This window comes from Myotis lucifugus, unplaced genomic scaffold (assembly GCF_000147115.1).
Source record: "Myotis lucifugus unplaced genomic scaffold, Myoluc2.0 scaffold_9, whole genome shotgun sequence".
In the NCBI taxonomy this organism is placed as follows: Eukaryota; Metazoa; Chordata; class Mammalia; order Chiroptera; family Vespertilionidae; genus Myotis; species Myotis lucifugus.
This window is the reverse complement of record NW_005871057.1, coordinates 1121819-1144373: the sequence shown is the minus strand read 5'-3', so window position 1 is coordinate 1144373 and position 22555 is coordinate 1121819. Positions and strand designations below refer to the sequence as shown.

The window sequence follows — 22555 nt, the reverse complement described above, 5'->3', positions numbered from 1 at the left end:
TAAACCTATGCCAGAAAAATAAGTACTTGTAAGCAGCAAAGCTAATGTAGATTCTAAAGGACAAGCCTTTCATGTCAGTCCCAGAAGTCAGGTCACTTTTGAACGAGCTGATATCATGAAAATTCGGATTGCCCATATTTAGAAAAGCTCACAGCAGGCAGGAATACTTCCAGACTCCTGCCACAATATCAGGAGATGTCAATCACCGCTGTGTTTTTGCACAGTGCGCGGTAGACAGCGAATAAGGCTGCTATGATAATGAATTTATCCTGGATTGGCCCCAGCACATGAAATAAAACAATATTATTCTAAACCTGCTCTGCACTTTGTCATGTAGATACAGAGCGGGGCAGTGGTTCTGAAACCAACGCCTTCTGCCCCCTCCCCAAGGGGGCATTTGGCACATCTCCTATGAGCTACAATGGGAAGGAAAGGGTGCTATTGGCAGCGAGTGGGTGGAGGCACAAAGCATGGAGCAGCCCCCACAACAAAGAATTACTCCAAAACGTCAACAGTGTGGAGGTTGACAAGCTCTGAGCCGGAGGAGGCTACTGCATTTGTGGCCTGAGGGATGTTTTGACTCACCGCCTTTTTTGAGCTGCCCACTGTCCCAAATATGAGCTCTCAGGGATCATCGCACCGACACTGAGGTCATCAGTACGCCTGGAATGGGAACCAGAGAGAGCCCGGCATTTTTCTTGTTCTTTTCATTTTTAAAACAACAAATCAACCTGTAGCTCATGGAATTGGTTCCCTCGGTTGTCCCTGGCATCCCTGGACTTCCCTGAAACGAACACGCCCAAACCGAGGTCCCTTGGAGCACCCCCTTTCCTGGCGGGGTTTAGGTTACTTCCCACGGCAGCCCGTGTAGCTGTGTCCTCGTGGTGGGAAAAGCAACGCGCTTGGGGAATGAGGCGCTTTCCTAACGTCATGTATTTAGTCTAGAGGAGAAGTTCTGCTCTTTAAGAACAGGAAGGCTGCGGATTCCCAGAAGCTGGGAATCGAAGCAGAGAGCAGTTGTCCACCGGGGCAGTTAACCACGGGGCGTTTACTTAGGAGGGTAAGGCTGGGAGGAGGGTGGCGGGAAGCCCCTTCGGGCCGATTTCTGCCGCCGGAGCCTCCGCGACCTGGGACCGGTCCCTCCTGCAGGAAGGACGCGCACCCGGCGGGAAGGGGACGTGGCGGGCGGCGGGCTGTTCCCCGCCGGGACCGTCCCGCGCCGGAGGAAGGCTCCTTTCCCAACTCCATTTACCCCTAGAAACTGTGGGTCCGAGGCGGACTGAGGGGCACGGCCGGCGGGAGCGGCCCCCGAGCGCGGGAAGCAGCAGGAAGAGGCGGGATTCCTGCCTTTTGTTTCTCGGTCCTAAAGCCCAGAGCCCCGCGGCGCAGACGCCCCACCTCCCGCCCGACGCCCCCAGCGCTCCCTCCCGCGGGTCCAGGAACCGAGCGAGGGGCGGGGCGCGGTGTGTGGGCGGGGCTCCCGAGGCCACGCCCACCAGGGGGTCTTTTAAAGGTGCCGCGCTCGCGGCTCCTCTGCGCACTCCCTCCGACTGCGCTGCCCCAGCTCTGCCCGCGGTGCGTGGTCCAGCCTCCAACTCGAGTGAGTAGCGGCGGTGGGGGCGTCTCCGCTGACCTTGGGGGCGGGGGGTTCCCACAGCCTCCTGGGGTCCTCAGCCCGCCGTGTGGGGACCCCCCCCCGTCTCCTATGACATCCCTCCCGCGGTCCCCATTTAGACCCCAGCCATCCTGCTCCCCGGTCCTCCCCACCCGCATACCTCTCCCCTCGCAGGCGCCCCGGCTCTGCCCTGGGATCCCGGGCCCGCGGGCAGATAAATACCAGTGCATGACCCCCATATCAGCGTGCCCCTGCCGGTTTTCTGGGAGAGGCGGGTTGGAGAGTTTCGGGTGGTTGCTAATCCGCCTTTTAGTCGCCCGGGGCCCCTCCTCCGCGGCCGGTTCCCCCTCCGCGGGTCTCCCCGGCCCGGAGCGTGGTGCGCGCTTCCCCTTCCCGGGGGGTTCGGAGCCTGGGGGTGAGGCGAGGGCTCCCACAGCCCGCGCACCCGGAGTCCTCCCCCTGCTGCGGCTCGGACCCCCGGCCTCCCATTGTTCAGTGGTCTCTGCCACTAAGCACGGAACCTTAAACCGTGGAAGGAACAGCCGTGAAACGTCAATGGAAAACTCCCTGCTTTTTCCGGAACTTTCTACCATTCGGGTACAAATAGGAGAGTAAGAATGCTCGGTTGAGAAATTCTGCAACAGGTCCTGAAAAATCACATCCTGGGTTTCAGAGCTCCACGTAGGCAGCCCAGGGCGTCTCCTAAGTCCGGAGACTCCCACCTCGACCCCCACCCAAGCTAGGACGTTTGTTGACGATGTGTGTTTAAATGGTTACCCAAAATGTTTGACCTGTCTTATTTGCAGTCTGCAGACCAAGTCCATTTTCATTCTAGAATTGCTTTTTATTTGGGGTAACTTTCTATACCCGGACAGTAAGAATGAAGTTTTTAACTTTTCTAATCAACCTGTTTTAAAGCTCTCTATATAAAGAACTCAAATAGGACTATCTCAAAGTTGGCTATAATCTGCCTCACATTTTTCAGGAAAGAGATGGGCAGTATTCTAAAAGGGCGGATTTCACAAAGTTCCAAAACTGCCTACCAAACTATAACCAATTTCAAGGCCTCCGTGGTCTCTCCCCACTTTCTTCTTGGTCATTGCACCTTCCAGGTGATTGCCACTGATGCTTCATCAATACTTCTCAAGGTTCTTCCTACTCTGGATTCTAGTATCTTTTGCTCCTTCAAAGGAAAGTTAGGTAGAGACAGTGCTTACCTGGGTGCCTTAAACACCCTGTGACCAGAGCCACCGTTGATTTATTGAACGAATGAAGGAATTAGTAAGTTACAATTGTGGTGAACAAAGATTTAGCTGGACTCAAGCAGTCTGTGCATTAGCAGATTTTATCTATGGTTTCTGTCAAAAGTTTTTAATGTTTTTCACTAAATGTATTTAACGAATATTGGTTGTTACTGATATCTGCTAAATACTGCGCTGGAAGCAGTACTCAGTGGAGCTCTGTCCCGATTAAATTGCCAAAAACAGCGCAGTGAGAAGAGCAGGACTGAAGCCAGTTGGGCCCAAATTCATATCTCAGCTCCAGCACCCATTGGCTTGATGACCTTGGGCAAGTTATTCTCTGACCTCAGTTACTTTATCTTGTAAAACAGATATAGCATCACATACCTTGCAGGGTTGTCTTAAGGCCTATACACAGCCCAGCCCAGCCTGGGGCGGTTTCTTGTAACTAGACCCTGTTCTACACGTTGTTGAGTCTGTGGGGAAAAGACTGTTAGTGAAGGCCTCTTCCAGGAGAGCTGACTCAGATGTGAACACTAACCCTAGGCCTTGCCCAGAGGCCAGCTCTTTCGCCTCCCTTTGCAGACATTCACAGGTTTCCTCTCATCATTTCCTGGTCTGGTATTTGCATGGTCTCCCTTAATTGCCAAGGATGGTGCTACGTGTTTATTTTGTTTTGTTTTTATTAATCCTCACCCAAGGATATTTTTCCATTGATTTTTAAAGAGAGTGGAAAGGAGGAAAGGAGGGGAGAGAGAGAGACACATCAATTGTTTGCTTGCCAAACGTGCCTGACCGACCAGGGTCTGGGATTGAACCTGCAACCCAGGTACATGCCCTTGATCAGGAATCAAGACCCTTTGGTGTGCTGGCTGATGCTCTAACCATTAAGCAACACTGGCCAGGACTACCTAACTGTTTCTGTGTCATGGGCTTTTCTGGCAGCCTAGTGAAGCCTCTGGACTCCTTCTCAAAATGTGAAGTGGGTAAAATAAAGTACATGGTACCAAGTTCACTGAACCCCAGAAGTTCAAGGACTCTGTGACCCCAGGTTCATAACCCTAACTTAGGGAGCTTTCTCAAATTGGATTGTGGAGGAGCTGGACATGAGTTCTGATTGTTAAACATGTTAAGTTTTAGGAAAGTCATAGAGGAAGAACCAACAGAAGTATATTGTGAATCATTTGCAAAGGATATTAGGTTCCTTGCTTTTTTGCTTACCACCTCAAACCAACAGTACTACCAATTTTCCTTGACTCATAAGAAGAGGACACATACCATGTAATACGTTAGAACCAGTTCACTACAGGCAAGAAGGTTTCTTGGCGGCTTCTCTCCCAGAAGAAAAGGGTGAGGAGAGAATTGAATCCTCATCCAGCACATAGCAGTACCGGAAATACCCAATTTAAAAAGAACCTACGCTAGAGCCATGTAAGTCAGTACTATATTTGTGTGGCTGGTAGTGGTTTAGTTTTAGAGAAACCTCTAAACATCAATGAATTCATTTGAAGCTTATTGGTATTAATTTTTAGGTTGAATTGGTCATTTTGTTATGGTTTCACCGTTATAAGCCACTTCATATCTCTATACCTCAGCTTCCCCACCTATAAAAAGGGGATAATGACAATGCCTACCTCAGTGTTATGGGGATTAAGTTACTGTAAGTAAACTACTTAGCATAAGTAAAGCATACAGTAAGCTTTATATAAGTAAATAATAATAAGTAAATAATAATGTATAATATTTTAACCTCTTATGTGCAGGCAGTATTCTGAATACCTTACATATATTGTTTAATCTCAGAACTGCCTTGTGATATAAATAAGCATTACCTCCATTTTTGAAATGAGAAAACTAGCAGATCAAATAACCAACCTAACCTAAGATACTTTGGCAGATAAACAGTAGTCTTGACATATAAATCTTGGTCTGACTCCATCATGTGTAAATCATTCAAACATTAATTTGTTTGAATAATTCAATATATTGTAGTTAGCATGCTTGTGAATTGCTATGGCAGATGTTGGAGGCCAGGGTGACGGAGTTTATAGCATAGTTGCGTTCTAATTACAGTATGGCAGGTAGTCAAAGGATTTTTCTGTCAAGGATTTTTCTATACTCCCAAGTTGAAGATGTAAATGGTAACAGGCTATAGAATCAGTAATTAATGGTGAGGAGGAAGACTGCGGGGAGAAGAAGGTCTTCGTGAGTGCAAGTAATTTGGTACCGCAGGAGTGATAATTCTCAGGTGATTTAGCGATCTCAACCCTTAAAATCAGATATGGGAGTTTTGGGGACATGGAGTCAGACGAGTGGATTGAGTCTGGATTTGCTTCTTTGGGGGTCAGTGACCTCAGCAAGTCACAGAATGACTGAGCTTTTTGTAGCCATATTTGGGCCCAGCAGTACTCCTTAAGGCAGTGGTTCTCAACCTTCTGGCCCTTTAGATACAGTTCCTCATGTTGTGACCCAACCATAAAAATAATTTCGTTGCTACTTCATAACTGTAATGTTGCTACTGTTATGAATCGTAATGTAAATATCTGATATGCAGGATGGTCTTAGGCGACCCCTGTGAAAGGGTCGTTCGACCGCCAAAGGGGTCGCGACCCACAGGTTGAGAACCACTGCCTTAAGGAAAAGAAAATCATCGTATATGGAGTACAGGGTCTTTGCCAGGCACTTCACCAACGTTATGAACTTCAGAATCTTCCTCATCATCGTTCCAGGAACCCACTTTCAGTAGATCCAGGAGCTAAAACCGTGTTTGCCATCCATCCCTGTGTAAGCAGACCACGCTGGCTTCTCAGAGCCCTTTCTGCACACCTCTGTGTCATTGGTTATGTTGTCCTGCTATTATTTGTGCACATATTCCTACCACCACAGTCATACTCCCTGAGAAACAGGCACACTTCCTAATAACCTTTATCCTCAACCCTAACCCAGGGTATGGCTTATAAAAGATTGAATGAATACATTTATATGAGAGCTTCCAAAACAGCAAAACATTGCACAGTGTTTATTAGCTGCCCCTACCCTACAATTACTTGAGATACAGAAATGAAGTCAGGAGTTAGCCAGATGAGGGAGGGAGGTAAGTCAGTTGCCCTGATGGAAGGGATTAGGGGTATAAGGAGGAATGGAGACATAAGATGGGTAGAGGAAGATGAGTATTGACAACAAAGGTTGAAAATTGCTAAATATTGATGACAAAGGTTACCAATAATTGAGTGTTACTCTACGCATTTTCTCAGCTCATTCTCTTAACAACCCTATAAGAAAGGTACTGTTATCCTCATTTTACGTATGAGGGAAGAGAGACTGTGTTGACTCCCTGATCCATGCTCTTAATTCACCCTGAGGCTGAGATGACTTAAAGGCCAGCTTGTTTTGCTTTGGTAGAAGGAGTCAAATGAAACATGGAGCCAATTGCTGAGGCACAAGGAGTCTATCCTTGGTTCATGGTATCTACTTAGATAAGGGAAGTAGACCAAGCAGGTGATTTGGGGAGCAGAAGAAACAGTTTTTAGAATGGACACTGAGTAAAGCTTCATGTCCAATTACAGCTCATAAACGCTGGCCTTGTTAAAAATCATTGTAATTGGGGACAATGCTATTAACTTACGTATTCTTTAGCAAAGTGACCCCTCTGGATGTGGCTCAGGATGAAATTGGTTTATAATAACTTTGCCCTTTCGGGAAATTGGGTTATAACCATGTTCTAGTGTAGCAACAAAGCTGCACATATGGTGATAAAATGTGAAAGCTTCTGGAAGCATTTAGAATCTGGGTGTATTGATGGACTCACTCCAAACCTTTGGTATCAGAACAAAAATCCAAACCTTTGCTTTCAGAACGAATAACAAACTTCAGGTGGCGACATGTAGGCTCGAAATTCATGGATTCAAGTCATTCAGATTCTAAAATAGGACAGCAAATGCCACAGGTGGTATGAGGGATTCATGTACTCATTTTGTGGCTCTTGTTGGTTATCGAGAGTGAGGTAATTTTACCACAAGGTGACTCAGAGTTAGACTATAGTAATTTTCTTCTGGGGGCAGGTCTTTGTAATTTTGGGTGGTGTCTCAGTCTGGGGAGAAGCAGCAAACAGAAATTGCAAATAGGTGTTCGGATGCAAACAAGCTTTTTAATCTAACACAGTGTATACATTCTAGTGCTGAAATACTTTCAGACATTGGAAACCAAAAACAAGACTGAGAAACAGAATACGCCCGATTGGCCTACTTGTGCGAGATGTGTGTGAAGTGGGATTTTATGTCTCCTCTTACCATTCTGTAAATTAATACATAGGACTGGAGGCATGCTGCCCAGATTGCTCAGCGCACATGCAGTTTGCTGTGATTAATGTCAGCTGTTGTGAACTTGGACAGCCAAATGCACGTGTGAAAAACGAAGCCTCGAGTGGTTTTTTTTTTCATGTGTAGCAATGCCAAAGAGTGACAGGAATGGAAGATCATCACACTTCCCCTGCCAGATGCAGGAAATGCCCATAGGAGCACACCCTGAAGTGTAAATTGGGACTTCGTTTCTTAGATGGTCACCCTAAGTCAGCGGTTCTCAACCTGTGGGTCGTGACCCCTTTGGGGGTCGAACGACCCTTTCACAGGGGTTGCCTAAGACCATCGGAAAACACATACATAATCACATTTTTTTTTGTGATTAATCACTATGTTTTAATTATGTTCAATTTGCAACATGAAATTGGGGGTCACCACAACATGAGGAACTATATTAAAGGGTCGCGGCATTAGGAAGGGTGAGAACCACTGCAAGTGAAACCATTGCTATACTTGCAATGCATTTCATCGTCCCAGGAAAAGTTTGTGAGTGACTAAATGCTAAGTTTTTCTTTACCTTGTTTGTGGCTCTGAGCTGGGCTCTGGGTGCCGGTCCGTGGGTTTCCTCCTGCAGTGCTGACCGCAGGGTGGACAGGATGAGACGCCCCGTCCAGCACGCTCACAGTTCCTGGATGTCTGCCAAGGCATTTGTTTACCATGTTTTGTCTTCAGTGTCTGGAGAGGTAGAGAGCTACTTTTCCCTCTTTTACAGATAAAAAACGTAACTATGCTATAGATAAGCCCAAGGTTGCACAACTGTTACAATAATGAACTTAACCCAAGTCTGTCTAAACCAACTTCCCCTCCTCCCTCTTTCTTTTCCTTCCTTCCATGGTGAAAATTTCAGACATACAAATTAGAGAATATAAGGAATACCCCAACTATCCACTATTTAGCTTAAAAAATTCTGAGAATGCTTTAAAAAATATATGTGTGTGTGTTTAATTGATTTTAGAGCGTGAGGAAGGGAGAAGGGGAGATAGAAACATTGATCAGCTGCGTCCTGCACACCCTCTGCTGGGGCGTGAGCCTACAACTTGGGCATGTGCTCTGACCAGGAATTTAACCGACAATTTCTTGGTGCATGGGATGATGTTCAACTGAGCCACAACGCCAGGCCTGAGGATGCTCTTTCTAACATCATTTGCCAGGACCACAGAGGTTTATTCAGAAATATTTAGGAAAGCTTTTAAAAAGTTAATGACTTGAAATTTTTACATAAATTCCAAAAATGTGACAAAGAGAAGTCAGGCAGTACTCCGTTTGTTTTGAGAAGGATAAGATCTAATTGGGAATCATACCAACAGGTTGAAAAAGGACGGATTCTTTAAAACAATAGAAATGAAATATCTTTATAAATGTCAAGTACGCTGGTAGGTGGGCTGGGGAATTACAGAGATGTAGTCCCCACCCCCGAGGGGAAGAAATAACAGAGTAAGTTGAATGTTGGAGAACTTTGATGGCTATTTCCTGGAAAGATGACACATACCCATTTGGTTGCTATGGATGTATAATAGAAGTAAGACTTGATTTGTAAGAAGTGAAATTCAGTAACCCTGAATTACATAAGTAAAGGGAAGATATTCTCCCAAGCTGCTCTTTAATAGAGAAAGAATAAGAAAAGTAATGAGTTAGGTTTTTAAAAATACATTTTTAAATGTTATTCAGAAACAACTCAGGATAGTGTGAGTCTTGATAGAAATCTGGCTTCCTATTGGTGATGGCTCCAAAGAAGATGTGTGTGAATGTGGAAGATGGCAGGCTGGTATTAGACAGTATCCTATAAATAGAAGCCTAATATGCTAAGTGTCCAGTCGTCCAGTCGTCCTTTCAACCAATCAAAGCATAATATGCTAATGATAAGTTAAGGCCACTCAACCACTCGCTATGACGTGCACTGACCACCAGGGGGCAGACAGTTGACCAGTTGCTATGATGTGCACTGACCACCAGGGGGCAAACACTCCGACTGGTAGGTTAGCTTGCTGCTGGGGTCCTGTTGATCAGGACTGAGTGAGATGGACCAGACATGCCCTGGAGTCCTCTCACAATCTCTCCCTGGCTGGCCAGTCTTCCACATCCCTCCCCAGCCCCGATCATGCACCGGTGGGGTCCCTCAGCCTGGCCTGCACCCTTTCGCAATCTAGGACCCCTCAGGGGATGTTGGAGAGCTGGTTTTGGCCTGATCCCGCAGGCCAGGACAAGGGACACTATTCGTGCACCGGGCCTCTAGTACTTTATATGATGAGAAATTCCTAGACAATAACAAATATTTTAAAAGCCAGCTGGGCTACTAATTCTTGAGACCCAATTTTAAGTAATTGTATGTCATTACCTGTAAGTCTGGATTTGGTTTCTGGTTTCCTCAGGAACCCTGAAGGTACTTTCTAGCAGATGTCTGTTGCATCCTTGAACATTCCAGAACATAGGTAACTTGGGAGCTGTGGGGCAAAGTCAACATCACTAACTGCACTCTAAACTCAAGCCAGTGCTGGCTGCTGGAGCCAAGGCCATGGGTCAGGTTGTACAGCCCAGCTCAGGTTTCACTGTGCATTTGAACAATGGAGCACCTGTTTCCAGGGAAGGGAAGGAGCAATTTATGCAACTACTAAGGGAAAGCTTGCAAATATGCTCTGTTGTTGCTAGATATTGATCCTGTGTGGATACCTTCACAGTAGCCTGGTAACACTGTGGGCCCTTGGAATTAACTTTGTTCCTGCCTGAATAAGGGAATAGGCTTTTTTGCAAGTTGAGACCGATAGTTTAGTGATAATTAGTCATATCAGTCAAGTCTGTGTGTGTGTGTGTGTGTAGGTGTGTGTTATTATTGTTTGTTACAAGGAACAGGAGCTCCGTGTCCAAGTGACTTAAAAAGAGAATTTATTGGCTCACATACAGAGTACACGATAAGATGAGGCATGGCTGAAAAGTGTCTACATCTAGTCTCCCCATCTCTGTTTTCCTCTGAGCTGGCTTATTTTCTTATAGTGGCTAGACAGCTGCTAGAAACTCCATCCCTACATTCACACAGTTCTAAACCAGAGCTCAAATTTAACTTTCATTGAATTGGCTTGGGTCGTGTACTCATTCCTAAACCCATCACTATGGCGGGAGGGAGAATGCAGTGACCTGGCTGCCATCATGACTGAGTCACCTGGCCCTGGAGTTAGGGCAGAGTCCACACTGTTTCAGCCAATGCTTCTCAAACATCTGTGGCAAAGGACCTCTTTTTGTTTTGCTTTAATTTCAAAGTACCGATTGATTCTCTGACTCTACGCTGTTCAACAAGATGAATTCACTGATCACACTTCCGACTGTTGTGGCATAACAGCGTATAAAAGTTTAGAAATGCTTACCTGAATTTTGTCTTGAATTGGTCACAAGCATGGCGGACCATCACCGGGAGACCACATTGAATAAGTACTTCTCTAAACCACACGGACCAAGAAAGAGATATTTGTTCCCTGAAGAGACTCTAGGGAAGTATTATCAGAAGAAGGACAGAGAGTGGATGCTGTGGGCCAGAAAGATGCCCAACACAGTGATTCAGGAGCAGTCTTTCCTTTGGAAAGGCCTCCTGGTGTTCAGGAAGTTGCTGGGTTCCGGATCGTCTTGATGCTTAGGGCGGGAATTTGCCACCCTCCTGTTCATTGTAAGGACTGAAGATTCCTCCGTCTGTGGCTCAGCGGCCTCCTTTCCCTTCTCTTCCCAGCCAGGTTAGAGTGAGTGAGAGGGGTCCAGCTTTCTTCACCAGCTGTTCCCTAGAGAAGCAGGCTGCTCCTCCGAGAAGACTTACCAGGCAGGGACTACGAACACCACTCACAGAAGGGAAGTCTGAAAATGATGGGGAAAAGGAATTCTTTCCCTGTTTCGAGGTCCCACCTCCGGGCAGGGCAGATGAAAGTTGCAGGACAACTTTCTGAGGTGGTGAGGGCACTTGGGTCCGAAGGCCATTCAGAAGTACGCATTTACCCTGCATCCAGGTAAACCAGTCCATTGAGAAGGAGATGGGACACGTCGGCCCTCCATCAGAGCAGGGTAGCCGAGGACTTCAACTTCCAGCTCTGCCACCACATGGGGCCACCTTGCTCAGAGGTATTCTGTGTCACTCAACAAACAGTTCATTCTGCCGGGAAGGGAACTCGTAGCATGTTCTCTATGGACTGACCGCCCCATCCAAGAGGGAACCTTACCTGTTGGCTGGATTAGAGGACTCTGGGATTGGGGAGCATAGACATTTACTGTAGCCATCTGGAGGGGTATTTGTTGTGATCAAAGCAAGGCTCTGTGCGCGCAGTCATGCTTGTCACAGACACACTGTTTATGCTACAATCTCGCATAACTTTAGCAGACAAATGCAAAATGTGTTCTTGCAGGATAACACTTTCTTCCTCCCTGGAACGTTCCTCCCTAGAAAGTGTGCCATAGCTTGTGCATGTCAACTGTTAGGAATTGGGTGGGGTTACAGTGAATTAAACCTGTAGTAAAACACTCCACCCAAGAGCAAGTTCCTCCGCTGTTTTCTAAGCCGCTCATTACGACTGGGTGTGTGTGGGTGTGGCCGCTTGCACTCCTGTGCATTCCAGTGCCAGTTTGTTTTGTGCCCAGCACCTGCGCTGTTCTATTGAGTGCGGGTCCTTTGTCCTGTGGGGAAAAAACTTGCACGTGACAAGCCAGAGTTTTCTGATGAAAGTCCTGTAACTTGGGAGAGGAGAGGAGGTTACTTTGGAGGAACGCAGGCCTCCTAAAGATGTGTTTAGAGCGGTCCATAAAGGAAGGGAATCTGCACATGCTCTAAAGCCCCCGGCGAGCTTGGGGATGGGGACATTCTAATGCATCTTCATTCCTTCAGGATGCCGGTCTGGGGGTGTGGCAACAAGTGCGGGGCCTGCGGGAGGACCGTGTACCACGCGGAGGAGGTGCAGTGCGATGGGCGGAGCTTCCACCGCTGCTGCTTTCTGTGCAGTAAGTACCTCCCCGTGCTCCGCTGGGACAGGCTTCAGTGTAGGAAGCTTCGATTTACATATTTAATGAACAAACTGTGGTTTTGGAAAAGATTTTGCCCGTCTGTTCTCCTAGACACTGTAAGTGCTCAGCCCAGCAGCTAGGACGGCAGGTGACCCAAGGCCTTGGGCTTCCTGAGTCCTCATGGCTCTGAGCCTCCCTCTGGCCTTGACTGGCATTTGTTGTCACAGCTGCCTCCCCGGGAGTTATGTGGGTTAGTTGGGCACCCGACACAGTGCCTGGCGCTGTGCATGGGGCTTGGCTGGCACCCCATCCACCCCAGCCTTCTCTTCCTGCCTGAGCTCTTTCTCTTTGAAACCAGCCAGCTTGTTTCTCACCACACTGTTGAAATTCAAATGTCTAGAGCAAGCATGTCAAACTCAAAGGCTAATGCAGGCCCCAAATAAACCAGGTTTAAGCTTATGTGGGCCACAAAAAAACAAAAGCTTCAATTTTCATAGAAACGTAGGTTTATTTCGATAGACACATGCTGAATACAAAGGGCTGAAATAAATGAGTCATTGTTAACATAAAATAATAGAACATTTTAATCAAAATTAATCTTTTTTTTCTTGAACATTAAATTACCAGACACTGAATAACTGCACAAATTAATAAGCGTAACACAAATAAACCTATTTTTCTTGTTCTCCAAAAGTGAAATATTTCCTGTTGCGCACACCAAACAAGTCAGTCCAAGGCTAGTGACGTGGCCACCGGCTGCTAAATATTCGCCGCTAGTATTATTGGAGAGAAATGGTGCGCCTGCCCATAAGGCGCATAAGACAAATGAGTGCAACATGATTATAGTAATCAGTCATTAGCGAACGTTGTAGTTCATTATTAATAATTATGTATAACAGGATATTGTAATAAGTAAGCTACGAAATTTTTATTAAAACATTTCTTACATACCGTTATATTGGCTGGGCCGCAAAAACATTCATTGTGGGCCGCGAGTTTGACATGCTTGCTCTGGAAGCTCAAATTCTGTCTTCTCTAGTAGTGAATACTGTTATTTCTGGTCATTGATACCCTACAGTTGAGGGAAAGGAACTTGGGATATGGAAATACCACAGAGACAGGTTGGGAATATTGTTTAAGATGGGAAATGGTCAGTGTCTGACGTAGGCAGGAAATAAAACAACACTAGCCTATATGCTCCAAAGGGAGTAAATACCTGATAATGAGAGAAACAGAGTCAGATAAGCTCCCTCTTCCAAGCGCATTTCCTCCAAGTCTTCAGTTTTAAACAGGAGAGTAGTTGCATCAAAAGCTCTTCATTAGTCACCTTCTGATGTAAATCATTGTCTTTAATGAAGGATTTGTTATGTGGGGAACCCGCCCTTACATGCAGTTATTTGCTTTATCTGTAGTACTGTTCAGTGACTATTACTGTTGGAAACTACAAACGTTAAAAATAAATTTGGTTACACTGAGAAATAATCTTCAGAGGAAACTTCTCAAGTTTTAGTTGTCCTTTTCCCTCTCGGCACCAGCATTCAAGGTGCCTGGGACTTTTTATAGTGTAACTGCTCTGTAGAGAACTAGACACGGACAACACAACACGGTTACAAAGAATAAAAATACAACATATGAAGGTTTGTTATGTACGCCTCCATGATAACTACCATTTCTCAGGTTTGGTTTAACTATTCCTTCTCTTAGAAGTTACTTTCTTTTTTTTTGGAGGAATCTATTTTTCAGCAGGTTTGTAGTCAAAAGAATATGTGAACACAGAGGAAACGCAAATACTTTAGAAATTGCTCTTGGTTTCATCTAGGTTGAGCCATGATGTTTACACCATAATGAAGTCGGTGTTTATGAAATGTCAGGTATTTTACTGGTTATTTTTACTACTCCTTCCTAATATTTGCCTCTGCTCATGACAGCCTTTTAAGGAAATAATTTAGAGTAGTTAGAATAGGGGTGAGGACTGGGAGTAGAGGGGTTATGGAGTAAATTTTTCATATACTTACACTTGCTTTGGTTAAATAGATTGTTTTTGTGTTGTTTTTTTTAATATATATATATATATATATATATATATATATATATATATATATATGTATGTATATATATATATATATATATTTTAGAGAGAGAGGAAGGGAGAGGGGAGAGGGAGAGAAACATCAATGTGAGAGCAATGTTTGATTGCCTGCCTAGTGCACGCCCCATACTGGGTATCAAGCCCGAAACCAGGGCATGTGCCTTGACCAGGGATCGAACTGGCAACCTTCCAGTGCCTGGAGTGACGCCTAACCAACTGAGCCACACTGGCCAGGGCACTAGATGTTTTTCAAAACAGCTTTTATGTTAGTTTATATTTAATGTCCGTTAAGGATGTTTGTTCTTCAGCAGTATATGGTTTTAGGTTAATTGTCTCTTTAAACAAATGTATGTCAGTACTTGAGTCACCACAGCCAGGGTAGGTGATGTCATTTTGTTCTTCCAGAGAGATTTGGTCTAAGACAGCGGTTCTCAACCTGTGGGTCGCGACCCCTTTGGCAGTCGAACGACCCTTTCACAGGGGTCGCCTAAGACCATCCTGCATATCAGATATTTACATTACGATTCATAACAGTAGCAACATTACAGTTATGAAGTAGCAACGAAAATAATTTTATGGTTGGGTCACAACATGAGGAACTGTATTTAAAGGGCCAGAAGGTTGAGAACCACTGGAAGACAATAGAAACTTCATAACTTTTCTCTATGCTCAGCCACCCTGCTAGTCCCCAGCCCTTCTCTCTTTCTTTCCTTCCTCTTTTCATTTCTCCCCCTCTTTCAAATAAGAGGGGAGTCCCTTTTTCTACCACACTAATGTTGGATTTCCAGCTGCCGGATTGTGCTACCAGCGGGCTCCTTCATAATTTCTACTTTTCTCAAGTTTAATTGAAGTTTTCGAAAGTGAAATAATGTCTGGATTAGACATGATGACATTTGGCAGTTTTATGAAGTGGGATACTTAGAAATGTCTTGTGGTAAGAAATCCATCAAGAAAGAATGTGTTCTCTCCTTTGGGGTGGAAGGGAAACAAAAGCAGACTTTTCACCCACTTGATGATCAGACAAACCTCCCACTGCCGGAGAAGCAGTGGCAAGATGGGAGCATGCTTTCTCGCTGAGACTAGTGATGAAAAGGAGAATTCTAGATGGAAAACAGTTTAACCAAGACAAAGGCAAACTCCCAGGAGCTGCTTCCGGGAGGTGGTGCTACAGAGAGGCAACTGTCCCAAGACACTCAGCCACCCCTGTTGTTCATTAGGTTGTGATTTAACATTTGGTATGAAGAGGCTGAAAAGATGGGAGTGTCGAAGGTTTGGGAGCAAAGTGTTAGTTTTGTTCCTTTTGTTGGTGTAATTGCTGCATTCTCAAACTCCTCTCCCTCCTGCCAGAGGGCAGGTCATATGGAAAAGTTTGAGGCTTTAAAATTCAGATGCCTTTCTGAAACAACTGTCATATCCATGGAGGAAAGCAAACAGGCCTCAGATGTGGCTGACCTGTCCAGATGCCGTCTCAGGGCTTCTGGGAAACCACAGATAAACTGGGGATGTGAGCAAGCCTGGCCGTTACCATTTGCAGACCATGTGTCTGTACCACCACTGTTCTCAGGAGAAAGGCATCTTTGGCTCATTTTTAAATTCTAACTTTTCCCCCCTCAGTGGTTTGCAGGAAAAACTTAGATAGCACAACAGTGGCAATTCATGATGAAGAGATCTACTGCAAATCTTGCTACGGAAAGAAGTATGGGCCAAAAGGCTACGGGTACGGCCAGGGCGCTGGCACGCTCAACATGGACCGGGGCGAGAGGCTGGGCATCAAGCCAGAGAGGTGAGTTAGGACCATGTTCATGACCTTCAGAGGTGAATTATAACAATTAATGTTGCTTGGCAAACAGGAACCTGGGTGTTTTCAGACTTTTATCTTAAAGTGACTCAGATTTTCTAGCATAAAGTAGTGGCTATTCTTTAAGGTCAAAATTTGACAGTTTTAGACCTACCACAGTTCTTAGTGATTTCCAGTCCTGGTTTGACAGCATTCCAAAGTGTGTCAAGCTGTCATGATGTCCTCAGAATCAAGTGGTATGAAAGTGCCTCCATTTCACAGCACGGAGGTCAGCTGTCATGAAGTCACATAAGGAAATGAGGTATCTGAATCCCGAGATGCATTGCCCATGTGCGGTTAAGTGGCCAATAAAAATTCCCCAGGACTCTTTTCATGTAAGAATATTTCTTTCTTTCTTTCTTTTTTTTTTTTAAAGGGGAGAATGATTTTTATTTTTTTAAATATATTTTATTGATTTTTTACAGAGAGGAAGGGAGAGGGATAGAGTTAGAAACATCGATGAGAGAGAAACATTGATCAGCTACCTCCTGCACACTTCCTACTGGGGATGTGCCCGCAACCAAGGTACATGCCCTTGACTAGAATCGAACCTGGGACCCTTGAGTCCGCAGGCTGACGCTCTATCCACTGAGCCAGACCGGTTAGGGCATCATGTAAGAATATTTCCTCATCAGGAATTTACTTTTCTCTCTTACAGTTACTTAAAAATTGAATTTTCCCCGTTTTTGGTTCTTTGAGATAATAGTGTTAAACTTTACAGGTTTTAGCCCCAAAGTAGTGAGGAGCTAAGTCTGCTAAACTTCATTTGCTATTTTCTTCATTGGGAATTTTCTCTTATTTCTGGTTTTGACCCAATTATTCCCTCATTTGAACTTCATATTTTTTCACACCTGTTTTATATTGAAGAGGCCAAAATTGGTGTAGTACTCCAATAAGATGGCCCTTTCCTGAACAAGACTGCTAACCGTGGCTTCCCTATGGGCTAGACACCAGGCAGTACTAACATATGTGAGCTCATGAAATCCTCACAACAACCCTACAGGTACGGTTTCCCATCTGACTCAAGAACAAATTGAAACAATGAGAATGAAGTGATTTGCCCAAAGCCATGCTGCTAGTTAATTGTAGATTTAATTGTAGAGAATGGGACTTAGTGTAACTCCAAAGCTTATGATTTTAAACACGGTACATTATGGCATGCCCGAAATAAGTGCCTATTGTCTGCTGAACATTTCTGTTCACTATATATGATCCTCACAGTTGCTGAGTTTAATACATTGTCTCTATTTTATCAATAGGCTCAGGTCACACAGATTAGTGGCAGAGCCAGGATTTGAACCCATATCCATTTGGCTCCCAAACGTGTGGCCTTTGCACTGCAGTGTGGACTGCATCAAGGCCCACCTTTCTCTGTTGTTGGTTTTTTTCCACACTCGGGGTCTCTGAGCCATGTCCCTGTTGTGCATCAGTTGTGCAAGGGCCAAGCCATTCATTGCTGCATGCCATCACTTGCAGGAGCCCAGCTTGCCTTTGTCTTCGTTGAAGTTCATTGTTTATGTTCTGCTCTCCTTTTCCAACTGATTAAAATTCACTCACTCCCCAAGATCTTATTTCAAACCTTTCAAAACACATATACTTATATGCCCTCCCCCAAATAAAACTAAATTTATCCATGACCCTCAAAAAAGTCAGTCAGTGATCGTGGCCAGATTTAAAGTCACAAAGTCCTCTTTACTCCTGTTTCTCCATCTTTTCCAACTGTTGCCGAGCCTTCTGTGCTGGCCTCTTGACCTCTGCACACCTCTTCCCTGTGTTAGCCTGGCCGCATGCATAGTCTCATTCAGGACTAGGTGTAGGGACTGCCTTTCCAAGAAGCCTGTGGTCTGGACCACCCTGGTGACAGGTGGTAATTTTAACAGTCACGGGGACCTCCTGCAGAGGCTGAGTGGGTAGGCGCATTCTCATTGAGGCAGACCTGCCCTTTTCAGCTCAGGCTCACCAGTTTACTAGTCCTTTGGCCTTCTGGCAAATTATTTAACATCCAAGCCCCCCTTGCCTCATCTGAAATTTGAGGTAACAATTATCCTTACCCTACAAAGTTGTTAGCAGGTGGGAGATAATTTATATGAAGTTCTTGTTAACATAGTAATTGACAGATTTGGGAATTGGCTTGTTAACTGCAAGTGCTGGATATCTTTGTAAACAGCTTTTGAAGATCACTTTTAAAAGGAAGTATATATACAGTAGGCTATGGAAACAGTTTTTAAAATATGCCTACACTAGGGCAATTAGAGAAACCAATACTAATATGAATTGTATTTTGAATTAGTATTATGAATTGGTATTTGTTACTTAGAATAAAATTTCCAGGGGCCACATCAAACATGATTCGAAAAAGTACTGAATAAATTTTTCCAATAGGAAAAATTGATACTTATACCATTTGCTAAACACTAACTATTGTTATTATATCTTATCTGCTCGACTCATTTTTAAGGTTCCAGAAAGGTCTTTAAATCTTATCAAAGCCCAGATTGGTGTTCTGCATGGTAGGTGCACCTACATATTGAATAGAAAAAAATTGGGAAGCAAGGAAACTATCACTTATCCCATGACCTATAACAGTGACAAAATTCCACTCAATCGAGAGAAAAAATAATGAAATGAAATCAAATAGTATAAGCAAATTTTCTAAAATATTTTCCCACAAAGAAAGTGATATGTTTATACTTACCTCTATGTAAGCAATATTTGGAAATTAATTTGTAAAGCATGCTTAATCTTAATTATAGACTGCTTAAGTCAACTGACCTACATGCAGAAACTGCTTAACTTACCATTGATTTTTTCCAATCTCATGTGAAGTAGAAAGCCAGATGTGATTCTAGTGATACTAATATGACTCTGGGTTAAAAATATGTGTGATGATATGATTTTATAAAGCATAGCATAGTAGTTTAGTGGAGAGGCTAGCATTGGGGACTGAATGAAATTTGATATTAGGCTCAGAAAGACAGATATTTCAGCTTGGGTCTTTTTGTAACAAGAATGAGCCCATAAATAGGTTAAAGTAATAACTATGGCCGCACCTGAGATTAATTTCTCCTTCCCCCTCGGCTGGCCTGGGAAGGCCTCCAGCCATGAGGTGTAGCACCAAGTCCTAGAGTTCCATTGTGCCTGCCGTATGGACTTACAGGGGCCCTTTGGAAAATCTCGAATAATTTTTTCTCTCCTTTCCACAGTGTTCAACCTCACAGGCCGACAACAAACCCCAACACTTCTAAGTTTGCTCAGAAGTACGGAGGTGCTGAGAAGTGTTCCAGATGTGGGGATTCCGTGTACGCTGCTGAGAAGATCATCGGAGCAGGAAAGGTAAGGTGGTGCTTTGCATTAACGACATGAAGGACAACTCTCCGCTTCTCCCCTTAACCCTCCACATCCCACACAGGCACTGTGTTTTGTAAGTAAATGCCGAGGATCAAAGTTTTTTTTTTTTAGCTGCATTTCTCTCTGAATCGTTAATTTTTTAAAGTACTGCCCTTATACAACAAATCACATCTATGTTTAAAGGAAACTTGTTTTCCTAGGGGGCGCTCCTGAAGGTTGGTAACAAACATGGCTGGGCTGTTAACAAATCTGGCTCTGCAGGTTATTCAGTGTAGTGCAAGCATGTCAAACTCAAGGGCTAACACGGGCCAAATAAACAAGGCACGTGGCCCACGGGCCGTGAGTTTGACATGCTTGGTGTAGTGGGGAAAAAAGCTGTTGAACCGGAGTCAGCACACCTGATGCCATTCTGGTGTGTGGATTTAGGGAAGTGGCTTCACCACTTCACCTCCGGAGCTGCAGGGTTCTCAACCATAAAGGAGGCCGTCTTTAACGGTGTGCACCAGCCTTGCCACAAGTTCTCAGACTGCTCTCAGGGAAATGGCCCTTCCATGGGGTAGCTTCCAGTCCATGTCTTGTGTGAGTGAAGTTTGAACTAAGCCCTTTTGTCAGTGACCGAGAATGCAAATGCGGGGGAGATCCAGTCCCCGCCGTGGTTGGGTTGAACCAGCGGTCAGGAACTCTTTCTGGGTTGATCTTCCCGAGTGTCTGAATTTGTACTGCAGGAACCAGCCTCTCAGACTTGCTCACTGGTCTCTTTCAGCCCTGGCACAAAAACTGCTTCCGCTGTGCCAAGTGTGGAAAGAGTCTTGAATCAACAACTCTGACTGAGAAGGAAGGCGAAATCTATTGTAAAGGTAAAATTAATTTCAGGTATTGTTTATCCGTATGAATATCCTGCACTGGCTATTTGTTAATGAAATGTCACCAGCATTAAAAACACACACAAAAGAACAAAAAAGTACTCAGAAAATGGGGGAAAGCAGGCTAGTGCCACTGGCTGTTTGAAAAGAAAAGATCTAGGGATACTTCCAGATGACAGAAACCCACAGAACAATTTTAGATGGATACAGTCAAGTTCTTGATCACTTAAAACTCCCCTACCAGTAAAACAAAAACCCCACAACAAAGTCTTCTTTCATCTTTTTGTGTTAAGCAAAGCCTATGAGTATATGCTTTATGTCTATAGGTGAGTATATAAGGTAATAGACATATAACTTACCTGGCCTGATTTTCATGCTCGTAACTCAGCGAGCTGAACACTATGGAACCACCAGAATGCTCGGACTTAGCCTTTACAGTTACAGTTACTACATCTTAAATAAGTTGAACTTTTTGGCATAGTCAGTTTTTTAACTTCCCATGGTCTGTTCATGGGTCTTAAGCAAAGCTTAGTGAACTTGCAGTAACTCTCCCTTTCCTTTTTTGTAGGATGCTATGCAAAGAACTTTGGGCCCAAAGGATTTGGCTATGGCCAAGGAGCAGGAGCCCTTGTTCATTCTCAGTAAAGGTGTAAACCCAGAACCGAGATCACACACTGAGAATCTCTACATAATCTAGGCACAGAAAATCTAACACTAAACTACTGTGAAATTCTACCAGCACTTACGTACTGTATATTGCCCTGTACTTGGATAGGCTGGCTGACTAGTAGGAAGAGAGCACTGTATCCTTTTGCTTTATTCATCAGCATTTTCAAGAACCATTTCTTTTACATTTTAAATAAAACTTCAGCTGGATTTGGGTGTTGTCTTTCAATTACCTTTTGGAAGAGCTGTTGTGATTTCAGTTAGTAGAAAATCCTTTGGGTCCCTACCTGCATTTTATTTGTTGAGAGAAGCCACCCCATTACCCAGTTGACTCACTAGGTTAAGGTCTGCATTACAGCGATTGGAAAAGACTTCTAAGATGGTAAATATGCCTCAAGAGCGAGGGTTACTGAGCAGTTCAGCTTCCTCAGAGCTAGTATTCAGCAGTGCAGCATCTCCTGTAGCGTGGTGGTTACTCCGATTGGCTCCTAGACAACCTGCATTAGAATCACCTGGGGGTATTAAAAGGCTGTTCCCAGGCCCAGCTTCAGCCCCACAGCAGCAGAATCAACAGGGATGGGGCCGTAGCCCTTTCAAAAAATCCCTCAGAAAGGCACATTGACCCAAGGTGGGTGCACTGTTAAACCAAGCTTAAAGATTCTTTCCTACACCCAAAGGTCATTACAAACAGCTCCCTACTGACAACTGTTGAATCTGAGGCTTAGGGTGACATTTTAGACTCGGCTAAGCCCTGGGAACTGAGTGCGTTCTCACATCAATTCTGCACAAGTAGCAAAGCTTGTTGCATCGTCCTGGTGCATTCAGCTGGCTTGGGTAGAAAAGGAGAATTAGATTCTATAAGGACCATTTTCATTACTTAGAAACTTTGTTCTTTACCAAAGACTCAACCCAAACTTTTTTTTCCCAGGAGTAGGGTCTGAAATTGGTCTGTAATTTAGTGAAATTGAACCAGCCTAATCTGTGAACACATCTTAACCTTTTCCAAAGCCTATCTTATTAAATTGCTTATTTTGAAGAGCTAAAGGGTGTGTGTTATGTATGACATGAAAAAGATAGAAACTTAGTGGGAAGAAGTGAATTGAGAGTATACCAGGTGATAGAATTCATGCTTATTTACCTCATAGCCCAGAGCACTTCACGAGTTCCAATGTGGGAGAGGGGAGGGCCTTTCCTTTAAGCAGGCTAGGGAAGTTAATTGGCAATAAAGGAGATAGCTTGACTTGAAGAATTATGCAGTAAGTTCTGTATGTGGGAGGTTTAAAACATCCTAGTCACACAGATTCTTTGAGATACCCATCAAACGATGGAGTCTAATTCTCATCCCTTTGAACAAAGGCTAACCTTGGTGATGCATTTTTAACTCACAGAATCTGACGGACAAGTCTAGGTAAAAAATGACAATACAGCTTCTGCTTGCTTACTTTCTTGGGGTGCTTACTTGTAGAACTTGAGCCACCATGTTTTAAGAAAGCCCAGACTACATATGGAAGCTAAATATAGGTGTTATAGCTATCACTCATCAGCCTGTATCAATCAACCTATCACACAT

General features: G+C 44.4%; 1 protein-coding gene across 1 annotated transcript; it reads left to right on the top strand.

The window, feature by feature from the left end:
• Positions 1 to 1489: 1489 nt before the first annotated feature.
• CSRP2 (cysteine and glycine rich protein 2) lies at positions 1490 to 21195 on the top strand. Its single transcript, XM_006083953.3, has 6 exons — positions 1490 to 1600; positions 12067 to 12179; positions 15886 to 16054; positions 19312 to 19441; positions 20220 to 20313; positions 20888 to 21195. Exons 2-6 carry the CDS (start codon positions 12068 to 12070, stop codon positions 20962 to 20964), a joined length of 582 nt encoding a protein of 193 aa, XP_006084015.1. The 5' UTR covers positions 1490 to 1600; position 12067; the 3' UTR covers positions 20965 to 21195.
• Positions 21196 to 22555: the final 1360 nt, after the last annotated feature.

What these genes read in the sequence shown, in the direction of transcription:
- CSRP2 (XM_006083953.3), top strand. Translation starts at nt 12,068, where the DNA reads ATGCCGGTCTGGGGGTGTGGCAACAAGTGCGGGGCCTGCGGGAGGACC. An exon ending in CTGGGCATCAAGCCAGAGAG is followed by an intron (nt 16,055 to 19,311) that starts GTGAGTTAGGAC and finishes TCCTTTCCACAG; the next exon opens with TGTTCAACCTCACAGGCCGA. An exon ending in AGGCGAAATCTATTGTAAAG is followed by an intron (nt 20,314 to 20,887) that starts GTAAAATTAATT and finishes CCTTTTTTGTAG; the next exon opens with GATGCTATGCAAAGAACTTT.